The sequence below is a fragment of the Alosa sapidissima genome, chromosome 20 (genome assembly GCF_018492685.1).
Source record: "Alosa sapidissima isolate fAloSap1 chromosome 20, fAloSap1.pri, whole genome shotgun sequence".
In the NCBI taxonomy this organism is placed as follows: Eukaryota; Metazoa; Chordata; class Actinopteri; order Clupeiformes; family Clupeidae; genus Alosa; species Alosa sapidissima.
Genome location: NC_055976.1, coordinates 32,174,578 through 32,196,187, shown reverse-complemented (window position 1 = coordinate 32,196,187; position 21,610 = coordinate 32,174,578). Strand labels below are relative to the sequence as shown.

The 21,610-nt window shown below is 40.7% G+C and overlaps 1 protein-coding gene and 2 long non-coding RNA genes across 3 annotated transcripts; 1 reads left to right on the top strand and 2 right to left on the bottom strand.

Moving 5' to 3' along the window:
• Positions 1–3,215: 3,215 nt before the first annotated feature.
• LOC121695005 lies at positions 3,216–4,570 on the bottom strand. Its single transcript, XR_006025977.1, has 6 exons — positions 4,297–4,570; positions 4,004–4,191; positions 3,797–3,858; positions 3,590–3,687; positions 3,372–3,490; positions 3,216–3,267 (listed from the first exon to the last, which is right to left on the bottom strand). It is a non-coding gene; the product is annotated as an uncharacterized LOC121695005 (long non-coding RNA).
• Positions 4,571–4,946: 376 nt separating this feature from the next.
• On the bottom strand, positions 4,947–8,189 carry LOC121695004 (helicase-like transcription factor). Its single transcript, XM_042075474.1, has 3 exons — positions 8,072–8,189; positions 6,428–6,588; positions 4,947–5,948 (listed from the first exon to the last, which is right to left on the bottom strand). Exons 1-3 carry the CDS (start codon positions 8,112–8,114, stop codon positions 5,259–5,261), a joined length of 894 nt encoding a protein of 297 aa, XP_041931408.1. The 5' UTR covers positions 8,115–8,189; the 3' UTR covers positions 4,947–5,258.
• Positions 8,190–13,162: 4,973 nt separating this feature from the next.
• Positions 13,163–21,582, top strand: LOC121694619. Its single transcript, XR_006025842.1, has 3 exons — positions 13,163–13,260; positions 16,097–16,149; positions 21,527–21,582. It is a non-coding gene; the product is annotated as an uncharacterized LOC121694619 (long non-coding RNA).
• Positions 21,583–21,610: the final 28 nt, after the last annotated feature.

Below are 21,610 nucleotides of genomic sequence, written 5' to 3'. Positions count from 1 at the left end.
TGAGCTGTCAGCTGGAGAATGGAGCCGCGACATGAATGCTCTACCACCTTGTACATGGACATGGTTAATTACCTTGTGTAATCCCGATGGTGTGAGCTATTACACCAAGCAGCAGTTCAAATGCTACAAGTCCCTGGAAAGCCATGAACAGTTCTGCTGTGGATGGGTGCAAGACCTGCATGTAGTAGTAGCAATGTATAACGCCAGACTACGCCACCCTAGGACTTGCACCCAGAGAAGTATACCTAGATTTTACCCAAATTTAGACCAAAAGCTCACAAGCTCGTTACTAACTGCAACAGAGACGTGGTTCCAATAATAAGTTATGTTTTATTAAATACAAATTGGATGTTCTCACAACAGATAGACAAGACGCTTTCACTCACACCATATAGATGACAAGGGAGGGTAGAGAGACAGTGCTGAGGCGTACCAGCAGGGGGACCAGATATCACAAGTCAGGGGGGGGGGGGAATCCCAAATAGAACACTCACACGTGTTTACACACACACGGCAACACAAAGGCTAAGACAGCACACCTCAAGATGCACACGTGAGCACTGCACACAGTAGGGGGGACACCACCACCTGGAGGATAGGACTGTCTTCCCTGCCTTGGGGCCTCAGCACCTGGAAGAAAAAGGAGAATGGGGGGAAGGAGTAGATGGGTGAGGATTATACTCACATATGCACAAACAGACAAAAACACAACACATGCGAGCAGGTGTGGTAGGCCAGCTACAAGGATCACTGGTGATCCGCAGCAGTATAGAATAGAAGAAAAGGTCTCCCACCAATGTTCAACACAAAGACATGAAAATAAACAAATACAAACAAGAACTAGTTACAGGCCAGCTACAAGGATCACTGGTGATCCACAGCAGTATAGAAAAGGCCTCCCACCAACGTTCAACACAAAGACATAAAAACCCCAAAAGAAAAGACAGACAGGAACAAAACAACACGAATATGGAAGCTAAAGCTAGGAGGGTCTTAACACCAGCATTTAGCAGATCTCAGTTAAGCTACACAAGGCCTATACCGGTTTCTAACCCAAAAAATAGACAGACAAACAATAGGAAAAAAAACCAACAATAAACCACACACCAAACAATAAATCACACCAGCACGCTACATGCACTATATCATACTCATTCACACACACACAAACACACACACCCACACAAACAATCAATCTAGACACAACAAGAGACAAGGCACTTAGCCCATTAAAATGCGTTGTCGGCGCCACGGCCAAAATAGGTGAAGCACTGGTCTTGGAGAAAAGCGTGGCAAAACTGCAGTGGTCACTAGCCCCAAACTCACGGTATCTACGAAGCATAATCAGATAACAGTTAGAACCAGCCATAAAGCAGAAAGTGAGAAGGCAACGGCTACGGTTTCCCCTTCAAATCAGACGCTCAGCTGGGCACCAGCGAGTTCTTTAGTTTGGAAGATCACCTCGACAAGACGTAATGCAAGCACTCCACCGGTACAAACCACCGAGCGGCACCAATTACTGCCAGCAACAGGTAGAAGTGCTACAAAGCCATACATAACAAAAATAAGATCACAATACTACTAATAAAACCAAGCGAGTAGGAGAGTGTAGAAAGAGTAGACATACCGACAAGCAGGAAGTAACGAGGAACTGACGAGAAATGAGGAACCGGGGCGTTTCCACAACAAACATAGTGTTCAATTTTATACTGCGGCTATGCAAGCCCATTGGCTATGCGTGCCTCGGTCCATGCGTTCCACCACATGCAGATCTACAAGCCTGGAGGCTGTGAGAACACCGTGGTACTTGCTAAGGTAAGGAGCTAAAAGCTAACGTTATCGATACTAGCTCTAACGTTGTGGTTGTTGTTAGAAGCGGCGGCTGAGCCTTCCGACAGAAAATGCTCCTTGGTCGCTTCCTTGATCCGTCTCGGAGTCAAAACCTAAGACAAAGCCTGTTATACTAAAACATACAAACAAAAATCATGCCAACGTGGCAGGTGCCAACCAGTGTACAAAACCCGGCTCTGGCCCTGAATGGCCCATGTTATGTCTGATGTTCCTCAGATGTTCCCAAACATCGGCCTGTCTGACCTTCCTGCTGGTGCACAGGCCTAAGGCACAGTTATGTTATGTACAATAGTATGGACCTCTCCCCGTTGTATACTACACACAGAAGTAACATATGAACACATCAGAATACAGTAAGAATACCCCAGAATTCTACGTCTATGTGTAACAGGACAAGGTCCACGCCCCTTGTCTAGTCCAGTAGTGCCATTGCGAGTGGCTCTTGGCATTCGGAGGCGAGCCAATTAGTGTAGAGAAGTGGCTATATAAATTTTAACTTTTAATTTGAAAGCTGACGTCATAGCTGCATACCGTTGTTCGTCCACCTGACTCCTGCCTTCATCGCGGGATCCCTTCTGCTGTTTTGCACTGCATGAAAAGTGTGATTTTCGTCCCCGTAAACGACCGGAGATCTCCCTCATTTTTGGTAGTTGACAACAATTTGCAACCCGCGCTTGTCGCCGTTTGTCTGTGCCACAAATTGTCGGAACCAGACAATGACGTATGTGGAGAGCTTTCAGAGTGCTAATAGGCCTAATTAGCATATGAATGCAGCGAAACCGCGGCTGGCCAGGCCTGGCTTGAATATCCTTACTCAGTATTGGATGAAACCACAACTTTCGAACAAGTATAATCACTCGTGATTGGTTGGCAGATCCCCAATAATAATGTATATGTGTATATATATATATATATAATGCTGTATATTCATGTTATCCTATGTAGGCTACTACACTATTATTAGGCTACCATCAAGGACATGAATGAATTTATAGAGGAAATGAACATTTGCCAGGAACATGTTTAAGCAAAGAGCGAGCTTTATTAAAACAAACAACTACATACAAAGCGAGGATCTGCCCACACATGGGTAGAGGATGATCCAAAAACTACAACTCCGTGAACTGTCCGTTTGCCTCCTCGGGGTTGTATGTAACTGGCGGCGTTCTTTCCGAGGCAGGTCCGTTATGCAGACGCCTATTGTGCGTGGCTCTGTACTTCGGCGTCGCCTCAGACCGGGACTGCAGCTTCGCAGAGTTCAGAGAGCTCCGGCCTACGAAATGACGGCCACCGTACAATCCATCCAGAGACCCCGCCAACAATGCCATCTTCTTCGTCAGACATGAGGTCTACGGTGGCGGACTTCCAGAGTTCCACCTCGTCATCTGCTAGCACACTCTGTCTCGATTCCAGCAGCTGTAAAAAAACAATGAATCAGTACTGTGCGATGCGATGCACTGCGTATGGACACAACACATCTATCAATGCACCTGAAAAATAGTCACCAAATAAAGTCTTACCCTCTTTCTTCTCGCTCGACTCCGAGCTGAACTCTTCGCAGCTTCCGCCCGCAATGAGTTTTCTGGCTGGGAATATCTAAAGCTCCTGCGTACCGTCTCGTAATATGTCTTAAAGGCGGCTGGAAAACAATTAAATGAGAGTGGTATGAATAAAAATCAAACGCAAGTCACAGTAACATTAAACAAGGAAGGAGAAACAGTAAAAACAAGTCACTTACACACAATGTCGTCTTTATCAACATCGTGTAAATCTGGACTTGCAGATATTGTTCCGAGCAAATAGGAGGTCACCGCCTCATTATGAGGCGAGATTAGTCTGTGAAAACAAAATGTACAGTTATAATCGGTATCTATCCTATGGTGTCTATACGTATCCATTTCCTTATAGCCTACCGCAGAATGAAAGCATATTCTTTAAATCCTACCCTTGCTCCGGTTCGTAGCGCCTGCAATTTGTCTCCGAGTTGTGAAGACGGCGTACTGCTTCCTGTAAATGACGACACAAAAAAATACACTTTAATTAAGCTGGTTCTGCTCACTTGTTCTTTTGCAAGGCTACTAGGCTACTCTTAGCTTTGGTTTTAGGCTAGGGTACTTTTAGCTTAGCTAGCAGTCATCGAACATATTCTTACTGCAAGCTTGGGATTGTGCACCAGTCTTCTCTTCTTAAAGTTTGTCTCTCCCGCACAGTTTTTCAACTCCAGAGCAGCCAACCGGTCCTCTATGGACAGCAACCTAGAGTTTACCTAATTGCTTGAATGACTTGCAGACAGCTCCGAGCAAAGAGGAGGTCCCGACCCCATTAAGAGGCAAAGTTAGTCTGTGAAAACAAAATGTACAGTTAAGATCTGTATCTATCAACGTAACCTATCTATTTCCTTATAGCCTACAGCAGAATGAAAGCATAGTATTCTTTAAATCTTACCATTGCTCCGGTAGCGCCTATGTGTCTCCGAGTGAACCCTGGTAGGCTACGGCTGGCTCTGATTTTTCGAAAGCAGATGTCCATTCTCCTGGCGAGACAAGTAACCACTCATCTGGCACTAGATCCAATGCTCTCCATTCTTCCAAACAAAAAGGGAAGTGCTCGTTTAAAGGTCCCCTCTTCTAGAAGGAATGAGCGCAGACGATCGCGGGCGCGTTGTTTATGATTCACATCCACATACATCCAAATAACGTGAAGTAGTAGCCTAATGAAACTGTAGACTAGCCTTTCTGTTCTGCTGAATCCAAGTACAGCTCGCTGCAGCCTGTGGGAAGGCGAGGCTTGGAGATGCTCCTCTCTGAATTTGCCGCCGCACACTGACTGTTGTTTATCCTATCAGCTGTTCTGGTGGAAGCGCGACCACAGTGCAACCACTGCTCACTAGAGGAAGTGTCTCCCCTGCTGGCGTGGGGGCGTAACGGTTGGACTTAGTGGTTTATTGAAGTGACCCTGCTGTGGCGTATAGACTGAGAGAATGTTTTGGACTGTGTAAATAGTCTACTACTATTTCCCAGTAATCTAATGAGCACATTCTGGTGTACAAGTGTGTGACTGTGTGTGTGTGTGTATACATGTGTGTTTTGTGTTTAACAAAACAAAACTGTGTTGGAACAGAAACATTTTGGTTGTAAACATGGCCGACGCTGGCCGGAATGAAATTGGTATGAGACTGAACATAACAATTAAAATGGACATCCTGAACACTGTGCTGTCCTATCATAACAGAAAAGTTACTGATGCTCCTTTTAGCGGAAAGAAACAAAATCATAACTCCATCAGGGCCCTGATGTCGTCGATGCGCGACTGCCTCTCGTCTTGAATGGATTTCGCTCCAAACGCTTTCTCCACCAGGTCCTTTTTCTTCTTCTGGATCTTCACCATGTTCTCCTCAACCGAGTCCTTCACAATGAACTTGGTGATAACCACATCCCTCTTCTGGCCGAGCCGATGGAACCTGTCAACACACTGGTCCTCTGCTGCCAGGTTCCAAGCTGGTTGAGTCCCACGCCTCCAGCTTTGAGTGACAACAGCATGATGGATGGGCTCCCAGGAGAGGTTGAGTCCCACGCCTCCAGCTTTGAGTGACAACAGCATGATGGATGGGCTCCCAGGAGAGGCTGGAACTCCTCGATGGCCTTGGCACCGCTCTTCTGGTTCATGGAGCCGTCCAGCCGTGTGAAGGTAAAACCGTGCTCCCTCAGAGGCACCTCCAGCAGGGTGAGGAACCGGGTGAACTGGGACACCACCAGGCTCTTGATGCTGCCATCTTCACCGCGCAGCGCCAGCAGACTGCTCATCAGGGCGTTCACCTTTGAGCTGGACTGCCACTTGTCTTTGCCATCGGCTGAGAAAGAGTCCTCCTCCTCTCCTGGGTATTCTACCAGCTCCCGGGTCTTGATCTCCTGCTCAGAGCGGATGACCTCGCAGATGCAGGGTCGGCAGAAGACGTGGGCGCAATAGGTGATGACGGGCTGTCGCAGCAAATCCAGGCAGATGGCACACTCCTCGTCCGAGCCCGAGCCAAGCACTGAAGGTTCTGCAGGCCCTCGCTGTCCCCTTGTGTGACTGGCCTCGGTTTCCACCACTCTAGTCTAGATTTTTAAAGGTAGAAAAAAGAGCAGGAGATAGCAAGGTTTTTTTTTTATAAAGAAAAGTTTATTTAAAACAAAAACAATTAAAACAACTATATAATATTTATTATGAAACACAAACTATATACATAATATTTACAAACAAACAAACACACACACACACACAAAGTGTCCGCTCAGGGAGGGGGAGCTGCCCCATCACAGGCCATACAACTCTTCCAAAATGATGGTGTCAAAAGTGCACTGAAAAAAAAAAAAAAAAAGACAGAAGACATGTGGATATTGCTCTAGTGAAACTAAAATGGGATTCACAAGTCATGAAAATCAGAAGTGAAAAGAATAATTATGGTCTGCTTTTGTCAAAACATTTACAGTTAAAGTCAGTAACAAAGAGCGGATTCACAGGACTGGAGAGAACACAGATTGCGGAGGGACATAGAGGGAATGCACAGTTACTTGATTACTAGATTCATATTAACCTCTTGTGTTTGCTCAGATAGGAACAGTTGTTCAAGGATAGCCATGGGGTCCTGGCTGATATCTGCCAACTCTGTGTGATTCGTGGCAAAACTTGTTTCTGTAATCTGGCCACTCAGGGATATTTGTGGCACCACTTTTTTCTGGGGCAACACCAGGCTCACTTAGCAGAATGGAAACGGAGAAAAATACATTAGTGAATGAACATGGCATTCCTAACTCTGCAAGATTCATGGCCTGTCTTCCAGACTACAGACTGCATTTGTGCAGCGCCACATTACAATACAGTTGTTTCCTGGCGTTATACAGTCATTATTAAAGAGGAATGGTCAGGGAAAGTACAGTTAGTACTTCCTGGCTCATGTGGCCCACAGAGGATGAAGAGCTGCAACTAAATACATGTCATTTCTAAAGCAAATTTAAAACAGCTCATGTTATGGTCATGTTCAGCACTGGCAAGAAAAGCATAAAACAATAACTGTAGCTGGGTTGTAATAAAATAGATGTATTATAGGAGAAGGACAAAAAAGGAGGAAAAACACACACACACACACACACACACACACACACACACACACACACACAAAAAAAAGTGAAAACGTAGAAAAGTGAAGTTAAAAATGAAACATCTGTGGTGGGCGGAATGAAACATTCCAGGGAGGATGGTGCAGTGCCTTCTCCTGGCCCTCGACTGCTTCCTCACCTTTACCAAGTGGTTTTCCTTCGATACACTAATGGGATAGAGTAGGTCAGCAGGAATCCAACAGCGCCTCGTTAGGAATTCTTTTTTTTTTTAAAGAGTGGGGCTTGTTGAGGTCCTGTGTTGCATTGTGTTAATGTTGTGCAAGTCAGAGCCTTGCGTAGCCAAAGTGATGTAAAACATATATGTGAAATGCCTGCATCAAGTACTCTCAGAAAAGCACAGTTTATAGTAGTATTAGTGTTGACTGGTGTTCATACACATGTATGTTGATTGGCATCCATGTGTTTCACCATGTCTCAGTGATGACATTCAATCTCAGGGGGTTCTTAAATCCATTTTAGTCCCCAGTGTGTCCAAAAATGTGCCTTGTGCTTGTTTGTTTTTTAGATGAGATTATGACTGTGGTTATTATTATGCTGTTATGAACACTATATAAATACATTTTTGTTATGTCTATAATCATTTGACATAAACAATACTGTAATAATGCAAAATGTTTACACAAAACAATTCCACAGTGATCATTAACCAGAAATTCATGTTTTTAGCTATATAAAAGTTGACAAAAGAAGTGTGACACACACATGAATTTAGTTTATATTTAGAGCACTGCACTGCTAGGGATAGGTGGCAGAGGTCCCAGCATCGTCAGTTGTGAAATCAAGATCTGGATCTGCCATTATGAGGTCTTTTTGAGGAACACACGAGAACAGGGGTGTCTCTTTCCAGCTTCAAGAAACTCTTGAAGACCCAAATCTTTAGAGAGCACCTCCTGTCTTAGCACTTACCCTGCATTACCCTCTCCACCCTGTACAGCACTACTTTCTTCTACACACTTCCCTCTATGTAGCTTGATTGTTAATCCTCGTTTGTAAGTCGCTTTGGATAAAAGCATCTGCTAAATGGATACATGTAATGTAATGTAATGTAATGTAATATTCACCTGTCCAGGACATGGTTCTGTTTCCCAGGGCTACCCGGAACATTGTTCAGCTGCAATACAAACAAACAGCGATTTATGTAAGTTTTCCCCTAAGCTTGGATCATCTACACCAACACGGTAACACTCCATAATAAGGTGCCATAATAAATAGCAAACTAGTAATTACCTAACCCTTTTAATATTTGTTAATTGTTACTAAAATATCTATTTGCCACAAGTTAATAGTTTTTTCATCATTAATTAAATATTAGTTGTTTGCATAAAAAAATGTATGTTAATGTTTTAACAAATCTATTAACTAATATTGTATTAATATTTGTTAAAAATTAACTAAATATATTTTTGGCACTAATTAACAGTTATTTCTTATATCATTTACAAACTACATGCTAATATAAAAGTTAATCACATTATTATTTATCTAGCTTTTCTGATAAGCTTTGTGGAGAATTTATGGAATTTATGGTTTATGGCTTTATGGTCTTGTGGGGTGTATAAGGCACCCTACTGCCAGTGGTTGGTTGTGTGAGAGTTTGTGCTCCTCTTCTTCCACTTCATCCTTATTGGATACCTCTGTGGTTGGCTGTCCTGTAATTGGTGACTCTCTGTCTAGTATTTGAAAGTAGTGTACTCTTTGCCTTTGGAAGTACTATTTGGTTGCTGCTTGAATTTGGTGTAACAGAGGGGGTGTAACAGAGTTAGACATGTAGTTTAGTGTTTGTATGTGATTTTAGCTGTAATTAAGCAGCTTTATTGATATTGGTGTTTTGGAGCCCCCTTTGGAGAAACGCTATACTGCAGCTCTGCTGCGTTTTGTCCTTGTATTGTTGCCATAGCCTACAGAAGCGGTATGCTCTGCATTGGGTAGGTTGACTGTATAAAGCACTCCCCACTTTGTAACTGTAAAATGCTGTTTAAGTTGAAAACTTTGATATACCACCTGTATTATGTTACTTTACATGTATTGTTAAGATTTGGGTGCAATTCTAGCAACTTAGAGAACGTTTATTAATGTTTTCATTATGACCACGAGTTCATACACACTGAGTCTAACGTGACTAGATGTAAACTCCGCTAGCAACTTTCCATGCATTCAGTGTAGTTAAGCAGTTTAGCTTAGTGTGCATGTAAAGTGCAATTCAGTCTAGCAGGAAATGAATGTACATTTAGTTTAGCATTATGTTTATGCATTACCTCCGTATGGTCTACATTTGTGAGTGTTTAGTGAGTCTCAGAATATTAATAAACTGTCGTTCTGTGCACCTGAACATTCCATGTCGCATGTCTCCCTTGCTAGTAGGGCTGACAGTAATGGTATAGGAGTGATGCATGTAATATAGCCCATTCAACTTGTTGTTGTTTTGTTTTAACTTTTCCTAAAGGAATAAATGTGATAAGCCAGTTTTGGTCTCAGTCCCTTCACTGTCTGACTAGTTATATATTACTAATATATTAATAAAGCTTAACCAAGGGTCCCCCATACTGATAGTTTTGTTAGTTTAATTGTTGGACTTTTATTTTGACAAGTTGTTGTCATTCTGTCTTCCACATTCATGAAAGGTTTGGTATGAATGTTGAGTCATGTCTCATGAAAGTCATGAATGCTTTATGTGCAGTTTATGACAGCTGCTATGAATGTGTTATGAACTCACCCGTCAAGTAAAGTGTTACCGACCTACTCTAGGATGTACTACAACTTGGAAGCTTGATTCGTGTGCCAGGCTATACTTTAAATTTTAGGCCAGAATAATGCAGAAATTAGTAACGTTAGCCTAGGCCAAGTAAACATACTCTGTAGCCTATGTTGACGACACAAACGTTATACCTCAACTTCTGTACGTGTGTTTTAACAATACTTTGGTCATATGGTCCGTTTCCTAACAGTATGGCTTTTATCAGGTCCCTTTCCACAGGTGTATTTAATCAAGAGCCAGATAGTATCTGTACAATATGATTAGGCTAGACTACTGTATCTGGTTAACGTTAATGTTGGTTAGTGAGCAAATGTAACGTTAACGTCGGTGATTAGCTGGGAGCAATGTTAGGTTTGATTGTCGTTAGCTAACGTTATCGAAACCTACGGCTAACCGGTCACTTTAAAGTTGATGACATACAGTAGCTGCTAGGCCTATTAACGCTGATAAGGTGGGTGCTAACGTTAACTATTCCCCTAACGTTATAAAGTTAGTTTGGCTATTTGTCACCTATCATTTCATACAACATAATGTTTGACGACATAAATGAGTCAAATGCCAAAAATCGGACCACTTACCGTGTCTGTAATTAGAGAAGGACAGTCAGTTACGAGCAAGTAGCCTAAAGTGGGATCACGGCAGGCGATAAGACGAACGTTCAGAAGACTCACAGCTCCAGTGGTAGAGGTTGATTGCGTTCAGCTGCAGGTCACGTCATAATGCTAAAAGTTGCCGCCAAAGTGGTCAATGTTAACTCAATGGGAATTTGTTGCTCTTTTATCGTAAATATCTCAAAAAGTATAAAGTTCATAAATGTAAAAAATACATTGTACAATTGTCCGTTACAAGACCTTTGTAGGAGTGTTTGAATGACCTCAAACGGTTCAGTGGTTTTAGTGTCATTAGACGTCAAACTTGGTCGGAAGAAGAATAATAAAATACGATAATAAGAAGAACAGTGAATATATTTACATGCAATGCAATTAAGCTTAACCAACTTTATTATAAGGGGCTCCACACTGATAGCTATATACTACTAATATATTAATTAAGCTTAACCAACTAATAACTACAACTAATATTTAATAAAAAACTGTTAACTTGTGCCAAATAGATATATTAGTAACAATTAACAAATATTAACAAAGGGTTAGGTAATTACTAGTTTGCTATTTATTATGGCACCTTATTATGGAGTGTTACCAAGCTTAACCAACTTTATTATAAGGTTCCCCCATACCGATAGTTATATATTACTAATATATGAATTAAGCTTAACCAACTTTATTATAAGGGGCCCCACGCTTATAGCTATATACTACTAATATATTAATTAAGCTTAACCAACTTTATTGCAAGCGGTTCCGGCGCCGACAACAGTGGCAGCATGTCAAGGTAGCTCCGTGTTTTTTTCTTGAATTTCCCCTTGGGGATCAATAAAGTATCTATCTATCTATTGTAAGGGTCCTATGGAGAGCGGTTCATATTGGGATAGGCAGAAGCACAGTTTAATAACAATTAGTTAAATAATAATAAGTCATTAACTCTTCTATTAACATATAGTTTGCAAATAAACATTTAACATTTAAATGATGCAAGAAATAACTTAATTAGTGCCAAAAAGACATTTAGTTAACTATTAACACATATTAATACAATATTAGTTAATAGATTTGCTAAAACATTAACATAAAGATTTTATGCAAACAACTAATATTTAATTAATGATTAAAAAACTATTAACTTGTGCCAAATAGATATGTTAGTACAATTAACAAATATTAACAAAGAGTTAGGTAATTACTAGTTTGCTATTTATTATGGCACCTTATTATGGAGTGTTTTCTCTTAGCAGCCTGCGCCGTGTACATTCGTCTGTAATGCCCAGGACAATTTTATCTCGGATCATTTCGTCCTTCAACTCTCCATACTCACACGTAGCTGCTTTCTCCCTCAACTTCGTGACAAAGTTGTCAATAGATTCTCCGTCATCCTGTGCGCAACGTCCGAAAATGTACCTCTCGTAAATCACATTTTTGGCGGGCTTGAAGTATTGTTCCAACACATCCAGTGTTGTTTTAGGATTACCTCGTTCTGCTTCGGTTAGATTCAGGTTGTGACGACTAATGTGCCTGCATTCACTTCCCATCACGGTTCGCAGCATTGCAGCCTGCATGTTGTTCGGTCTGTCGGCCAGCCCCGTGACCAAAATATAGTCCTCATACTCAGCCCTGAATACGTCCTAGTTAGAACTCCAGTCACCTGCGAAGCTCATAGGTGATGGTGGTGGAATGTTGGCGGCCATGCTCGGTACCGCAGCCGGCTGGCGTAGCGCAGCTTGCGCATCAGCACCTCTGTTTCTATCGGTTTCTGACATAATTTCACACAGACTAACTCAATAACACGAATAACAGCATGAGTTCACTGACTTCTGACACCATGTTACGGTGTATGACACGCAGAGCAAGGTGCACACAGGTCTGTATTCAGCAAAAGCCATACAAGTTGCTGACTATTGACTGTCTATGCACAATTTTCAACCAAATTTTGCTGCTCTTATTTTTTTCATTATTATATGTGCCCTCTTATTTACTTACTTTTTTGTTTACTTGAATGTTATGTTTGTCTGTGGACTTAAATTGGTAAAATATGTCTTGTCTTCACCGTGGGATAGTGAGAAACGTAATTTCGATCTCTTTGTATGTCTGGAACATGTGAAGAAATTGACAATAAAGCTGACTTTGACTTTGACTTTGAAGTTCCTATGCATGTCATAATAAAAGCAGCTATACTAGACCCCGTAACAGGCTAGGCTAGATCTAGGCTACTTCACTTTTATTTATTTATTTTTACCATGGTTGAGTGATGTCAACTTGGCATTGTAGTTTAGTTTCTGGTCACCCTGTTCCGTGACTGTGCCACAGACCTTCACTGGTTGATGGCTGCCAATTGTCGTTTGTATTTATCATGCAATGTATAATTAGGCTAGCCTACATTGCATGACAAATACTGACGACTTGAACACTTCAGTCAAGTGTTATTAATTCTGAATAACAGGACTATGACATTCAAGTTTAAGTAAATATTACGTTTAAATCACTGTTCCATATCAATGCTCATTGATAATGATGAACACCAGCTGAGCCTGGACGCAGGCTATGCATACAATGGAATTAACGGTAAAAAACTGTCAGGACCAAAGAAAGTAGACTAACACAACAAACTGAACAAGTCAGTTTCTTTTTAAACTTGAAACTTTTAAAGCCTTCTGTAATGCTTCCTTCAGGTGGAGTTATCAGAAGGTTCCACGGAGGCCAATGTTGCATTACATTTTGTTTCGTTTTAACTCACAGCTTGCAAGCTTCCTGGTCTATTGTGAAAGTTAAACCAGATATGAACCACACTGCGTCAGTTCGCCCTGCGGCTCAGTAGCAACTTCAACTTCATCTCTTTCTCTCAACCCCGTGTTCCATCTCCAACATTTCAGATTGACAGGTGTGTACCAAAGGCAATTTCAGTTTCATTTATAAGGCTAACTTCTGACCTGCTTGGTTGTAAATGTACGTATTTCTGGGGTGGCTATGCTCATTACAGCGAATATCACATTAAGTATTTTTATGGGTGATGTTTGGTTGGAGTAACTAATACTAATAGTAATACTTAAAAGCAGGTTTGTTTTTACTGAACAGCTTATCTTAATGTTGCATACGCACAATGCAACAGCATGTGCACACAAACATGTATAACAGCTTCTAGGAAATACACATTGGCTTTCTGCTTTGATCAGGATGCAAAGTGCCTGCTCCTATTATTGTATCTGTGTAGCTACTTGCAGCATTTGACACCAGTGCATTTTTAGTGTAAGGAGAGCAAGTGGGTATTCCTTTTCTGTCTTCAGCACTGGGTTAACTACATATGTCTAATTCTGAATTGGGTACCTGCAGAGCAATATCAATGCTAAAAAAATAAAGCATCTGAATGCTTGTTATCAATAGTACATTTGTTTATATATTATTATGGGTGCACAGAATTTTTAAGGTTTTACCAAATCCATTATTTAAAATGTGGCTGAATCCGAAACCGAATACCAAATCCAAGTAATATCTTTGATGCATAAATGCAGTAAACGCCACCAAAAACTGTGAACCTGACAAAAAAATGCCATTTCCAAAAACTGACTATTAAAGCACTTGAACTGGTCACATTGTAGACAGGATTATTCATGTTTTTTTATGTTATGTTAATGTTATTGTGTAATGATTTTCATTGTTGGTAGAAATGCATATAAAACAAAACATAAAATGATCATTTACAATTAAATGAACAATAAAGATCAATAACATAGGCCAGATCCCACCTGTGAGCCAAACTATTGCACTTATCTTTTATGTCATTACATGGTGTGTAGGGCTAGTGAGTGCCTGTCCATTGCAGTAATTAGATTCCAAGGAAGACTGGCTTGTTTATATTTTTGTTTATTTTTTGCCTGAAATTTGCCTGAAATTTTACTCTGTCAGATAACATTTGATCCTTCTCTGAAAAGATTAAAAGTTACTCTTTCGATAGAGGTGTTTCTCCAGTGTAAATCGGTGTTATTATTTTACTCTTTTTGGTGGTATTTCACTCTATTCAGTGCACATTTTACTCAGTTCAGAGCTACAACCAACACACATGACATTTCCCAGAATGCCACTGTCCATAGTATTCTTCACATTATCGCATATTAGACTGAAATTTAATCTTAAAAATGCAATATGTAATTAAACTATATTTAAGGCTATACTAATAGCTGTCATGCTGTTGTGTTATTGGTGTGGATGCCACACACCATCAACCAGACAACTATCCACAACACACTTGGTCTGTGGGTTGAGGTTGAAGTCTCAGATGTAGCTGAGCATATGTAATGGTGAGTGGTACGGTCATGGTGAATCTAACGATTAGTTTCACAATTACTACCATTCTACAGTTGTCTTATTCATGTCATATAAATCTAAATCTTAAAAAAATGCCAGACACCCAAACACACAGCTGGAATACCAACTTTGGGACACTTTCAAGTGACCAGGTCAAAGTCAATTGAGAAAGCAAGCAACTTTGCATTGAACCAAGAGAAAGAGACCTTAAAGGGGTGGTTCGGGATTTTGGACATAGAACCTCATTTCCAAGTTAGCAAGTGTGATATTTACTGTTTTTAGTGGCAGGCTAACACATACTGATGACTTGCGCTAGCCTAGCACCTGCAAACTCTGCAATTAGAAGGACTGGATGAAACGTGTTGAAAACGGTCTCCACTGATAAATATCACACTTGGTAACTTGGAAATGAGGTCCTATGTCCAAAATCCTGAACCACCCCTTTAAGAGTGTTCAAAATCTATTTTATATTTTGAGTCTTCTCCTTAATGGTATTTTCTGACCATAATCTGAAAATCATCAACACAATAATTTTGCCCATCACCTGTTCAACAGAACACATATCTTGAGGTGCCACAATAAACAGTTAAGAGAAAAAATAAATATTAGAACACCACACCCTTTACCCATAATCCCTAGAAGCAGCTCACCAAAACACCTCTATCAAAAGACTAACTTTTACTATTTTCAGAGAGGGACAAAATGTTATCTGGCAGAGTAAAATGTTACTGAATTTAAGTACATTTTACTCAGGCAAATTTCCCATGTATTTCATGATAATAACACCTCACTGGTGAGGAAACCAGTAAAAGATCAAAGGTGTTTGATACTTCTCCTTTTTGCTATGCACTTCTTCTTTAACTCACTGATGTGCTAGTAGATAATGGAAGTGTGTTATTAGTTGCAGACTTTCTTTGCATGTCCTCATTTAAATAACAAAAAACACAACCTGACCGACACACATACACTGAACCAGTTACATCAGATCACCAGATCCTGACCTACACTCATGAAAAAAAAGAATTCCTGCTTATGTCAGTGTTTCCCATACATTGAATTATTTGTGGCGGCCCACCACAATATCAACACGGACCCCCAGACAATGATTTTTCCAGGTTTCCAGGTTGCATTCATGTTAACTCTGCAATCCTACCACTACAAATAGAATTAAGTTATGTGGGAAACGCTGCATCTGGTCTAACTGGCAGCACATACACTCAGGAAACAGGAGTCCTGCTTATGGGCATGTGTGCTGCCAGTTATACCACAGGACTCCTGCTTATGGGCATGTGTGCTGCTGATTACTGAAAAGACAGCAATGACAGACACAGACAGATGTGATACCTCAGTAAAGGACTGGAAATGTTGAACATTACTGGGGGATCTAACGAGGATCATCTGCTCTCCTCCTGTAGAATAGCAACAAGGATGCACCTGGCTGCACTCATCCTGCTGGTCCTGGTGATAGGTGAGGCTTCTACTGTGTCTGTCTGCCAATCCTAGTGAAGGATGAGGCCTGTAGTCTGTCTGTCTATATGTCAGACTCTCTGCCTGTCTGTCTGTCATGGTGAAGGATGAGGCCTGTAGTCTGTCTGTCTGTCTGTCTGTCTATATGTCAGTCTCTCTGTCTGTTCGTTGATGTTCCAAAACAAGTAGCGTAGCGAAATACTGTTTCTGTCGTGTTTTATTTGGCATTTTGTAAAATCCCATTGATTTCTGTTGGAAGACTCATTGCACATTGATAGCTGCGCCACCGTCTATGCTTCAGGTTCAAATATTGAGCGATTGTGAATAGTTCCACAATAGCAAATAAGACGGCTGGAAATCATACATTGCGCCGATATATGTGCTTTTAATAATCAACTAACACCACTAACCACTCGGTGAGTTGCACAGTTTTGAAAACGCCCACATCTAATATAGCCTAGAGCTATTTGTGCAGAGTCACTGTTTCAAAACCTTAAGCTTTCTGCCCATGGGTCAAAACCGATGAGCAAAACACCAGCAGAGCACCCAGGCTACACCCCCAGGGAGCAGACAGCACTCCACTCTGGGATGTTCATTCTCAATCAATGCAACATGGAGAGATGGATTTGAAATGTAGCCGAATCTAATAACATTTTATTCTGGTTTGGTATGGTTTGTTCACCATTAATAAAGGCTAATGACAATTACTGAAGTTATGAATCTGTTGGATAACCACATTTAGCCTGTTGCGCGACATGAGATTCAATTAATATCATGCGCAACGTGATATATCCGAAACATGTAAGCTACCAAGCCTTCGCAAGGTTTGTATGATAGCCTATCACTTAAGATTACCAGCAATGTTCAAATAGACCAGGTTAACCTATTTCACTTCTGTGTCCCCGTTTCCCAAACCACATTTGCTGAACTTCTGCTGACAGAAAATGAGGCTGCATTTCGTGTGGACATCTTAATGCAGTTTAAGGCTGATTTATGCTTCTTACTTGTGAGCCTACAGCGGCGGTCATTCTCGCGTTCTCCTTTACAGCAACAAGACACAATTCCTCCAACTCTAGCCTCGACCTTTACTCCTTGTCTTTTTCCCCTTTTCAAAAAGTGTGATATTCATACTCAAGTCATTCGCGTTCTGTCTCCCTGTACTTTTGAGACTCCTCTGCAACTCCAGCTGAGGGACAGTGGTTGTTATTAGACTATAGTAAAATGTGAACGATTATCGATGATATATGATAATACTGCTATGATGATACTGCTTTTATTGCAAAACTGAGAATTGGGCTATTAATCGGTTACAAGGTGCTGTCATCTATCCAAAACATCTACCAAGCCTTCTCTGGGTTTGTTGGATGGGTATTGCAATGTTCAAATAAAGCATGTTAACCTATTTCATTTAATTAACTTCTGTGCGCCTTGTGTGATATCACTCAAGTCTTGCTTTAGTTAATTAGCAAATTACTACCAGAAGCCAAAAATCTGACTCTAGCTCAAAAATGTCGTCATGTAGGCTACTTTCTAAATATTCAACATCGGAAGACATTTTGAAAGAGACCTGCTGCGTACTTTGATAAGCAGCGTCATAAACCGCCCTCAAATACGGTATGTTTTATTTAACTTCAAATAGCATAGGCTTTGTCTGTCTAGTTTTGAAATTACATGCGGTGCTGAACCCCTGGCAAATGCGTGTGTGGTCCTATCTGAAATTATTAGCGTCTGTAGTCATTGGCGCCTGCAGGTGGCTACTCAGTGTTGGGGTCATTACTCAAAAAAGTAATGTATTAGGCCTACACATTACTCGCTACAGTAAAAAAAATGTAATCTATTGCATAACATCTTTACTCTCTATGGGGATTAACACCTTACATTAGGCTACTTTTGCATTACTGCGTTGAAATGTTTCTATGGACATTGTTATAGATATCATCCCCTTTTATTTATTATTTAATTAATGACAGTTGTGAAACATTAGGTAGCATAATCTAGTCCAAACCAGGTTGCGCTGTAGGCCTACCAGGCATTTCTTATAGCTAATCTGCCTTCAAAAGTTAATAAACGCGGCACTAGCTAGTGCTTTTAAAAATTGTGCCAATTCGAATTGCTTTATGGAAGCGTTGCTGCCCAGCTCGCGTACACTCCTTCACAAAGTTGAATGGTGACATGCACACAACTTGCAAAACATTGAACTGCTTTGAGTGAAGTGCGCTTCCTAGTTGCGTTCCTTCGGTCATTAATAGCCTACTAGATGCTCTTCTTTACACTGAAAACAGTGCAGTCCCAATTGTAACACCCTGATATTTTTTTTGGAATCAATTCGTGTCTTGATAATAATCAGACTAGAGTAGAGATGTTTAATAATCAGACTAGAGATGTTAATGATCAGACTAGAGTAGAGATGTTAATAATCAGGCTAGAGTAGAGATGATAATCAGACTAGAGTAGAGATGTTAATGATCAGACTAGAGTAGAGATGATAATAATCAGACTAGAGATGTTAATGATCAGACTAGAGTAGAGATGTTTAATAATCAGACTAGAGATGTTAATGATCAGACTAGAGTAGAGATGTTAATAATCAGACTAGAGATGTTAATGATCAGACTAGAGTAGAGATGTTTAATAATCAGACTAGAGATGTTAATGATCAGACTAGAGTAGAGATGTTTATTCTCTTTATTCTCTGGATTGTATGTGTCATGATAAGAGGGTATATGTTCTTATCAATTACTGCCTGTTAACACCACCAATCAGCGTGATCATCCCCTGAATTGTATACATGGGTGTGTTTCACTATGTTTTCATGTCTGATGAAACGTTACATAAAACTCTATTGGGAGCTATTAGAATATAATATAATAGAAAACAGAATAGCCATATAATAGAAAACAGAAAACATGACCAAACACCATATGATAGAAAACAGAACACATGACACCAGAAAACATGACCAAACACTATATGATAGAAACCAGAAAACATGACACCAAAGATCCTGGATTTGATTGTAACTGGTTATAATGATCTCAGCCCTGTTAAGTTCAGCATTTATCACAAGAAAGAGTAGACATTGTCATGTCAGTCTCATGCACACCACTTTAAATAAAGTGTTAAGAAGTTTAAACATAAACCAGAGGATGTATTGAGGACAGATAGACGTGTGTGTGGTGGTGTGGAGTACACATGTTAGGGGTGTAAGAGCAGTTAGCGGAGGAGGTACTCTCGGAAGTTCTGTCACCAAGAGCATGGGCGGACTGGCCATCTGGCATACCGGGCATTTTTCCGGTGGGCCGACGCACCTTTTGGGCCGATAGAATAGGCTATATATATAATTATTATTTTGGCCAACGATCGGCCCAAAGGAAGGACAATCAGCGGCCCATTGGTTACATTTCTATTGACACTGGACTGATCCAATAACCGCTAACGTCAGGCCCCACCCCTCCCATTTTGGCTCAGAGCCAGGATTCTGTGAGCGCATCAAAAGTTAATCGAAGTTGCCTACACGAAATTGCGGGAAGTAGGCTATGATTTGAAATGTAGACGGTTGTCAAATATGGCAAATAAAATACGGGAGAAACGATATGGTTCATGCTCTCTCATGCTGTTTCATTCATGCTGAAAGGAAGGGAGAATGAAACATTACCACGTTCCACTTTTGCATAAATAATTCCTGAACGGTTTTGATCAGGGCTGATAATGCAACTGTATTTGATAGAGTACAGATGTAGGCTAGGTTGCTAGTGACAAAATATGAGCTTTCAGTCTGATACGATCTCTTTGTAAATTAATGATTAAAACGTTCTACGTGCTATTTGGATCTTACTGTATCTCACTTAATGAACAACATCAACACTAAATGAATGATGATCCTTAATTGTCATCAGATAGCCTAGTCATATACATGTAGGTAGACATTCAGTGTGTTTGAAATAATTAATTTGATAATATTTTCCATCTTTGCAGAGGAAAAGTTTTGTGTAAAGGGAATTAAAGGCCTGTCTCATATAGACGCCTGTGTCTAATACTAGCCGGTGCAGTTTTGGCGATTTGGGAAATTATTTATTATTATATTATTTATTATTTATTATTATATTATTTGGAGTTTACGGTAAATTACATTAATGTCTACGACAATCTGGGTAATTTAACTCTTTACACATAGGCTTCAGTATTTTTTCGGTGCTGCTGTCAATTGAGCATTGTATAGTTTAAATGTAGCCTATGTAATAATTAGAAATGATACTTTGAATTCAAGCAGAAAATCTTCGTTAATAATTGCTTGTATAGCCTACTTGAATATGGAGATCATGTGCTCCATGCCTACCTCTGATCAGTCAGAGTGAGGCCTACATGACTTTCAGTGCGTCATGACAGTTGAAAATATACATATTCAAGGGTAATGCAAAGATTTTGTATTTAATTAGGTGTGCCCGACCAATTTGAGGGCCGCTTGGGCCAAATATGCCAGGGCTGATTTTTAGTCCCAGTCTGCCCCTGACCAAGATATCCTCTTCTACTGACTTGGAGTCACTAGAGCTGACACAACACGTCAGCGTTGATATCCTAGAGTTAGCCTGGAGTTAGTGTTGGTGTCTGAAGCCCATTTATTAAATTCAATGTTTGGCCAATCAGCTAGCAGAATAGCTTTGAATGGAAACCGTCTAAGTCTAAGTATAAGTATATATACTCTTTTGATCCGTGAGGGAAGTTGCATTTATCTTGCATTTATCTAAATGCATTGGTCTCTGCATTTATCCCAATCTGTGAATTAGTGAAACACACTCAGTACACAGTGAACACACAGTGAGGTGAAGCACACACTAATCCCGACGCAGTGAGCTGCCTGCTACAACAGCGGCGCTCAGGGAGCAGTGAGGGGTCAGGTGCCTTGCTCAAGGGCACTTCAGCCATTCCTACTGGTCGGGGTTTGAACCGGCAACCCTCCGGTTACAAGTCTGAAGCCCTAACCAGTAGGCCACGGCTGCCCACCGGCTGTCTATTTCAGTTCACTAAGTTAGAGTTGTCCTATGGAAGTTTTGTACCCTCACATAACAGCATCAAACTCATTTGCCAACTATGGATAACCAACCTTACAACTTGCTATGGAGAACCAACCTTACAACTTGCTATGGAGAACCAACCTTACAACTTGCTATGGAGAACCAGCCTTACAACTTGCTATGGAGAACCAACCTTACAACTTGCTTGCCAACATCCAGGAGAATCATAAATTGCTTTATGCCAATTATGCAATAGCCTACTATTTGTATTAAATCGTGTACTATTACCTTGTCTGTCAACATGGCTCTTTGGAAATGACCTTTGACCTTTGCCAGTTTGTAAACAAATCCACATGTGCAATGCAGGACAAGTTGGAAGAATTGGAGGAGCAGAAGAAAGAGGAATAGGAGCAGGAGGAAGACCAGGAGCAGGAGGACCAGGAGGAAGAC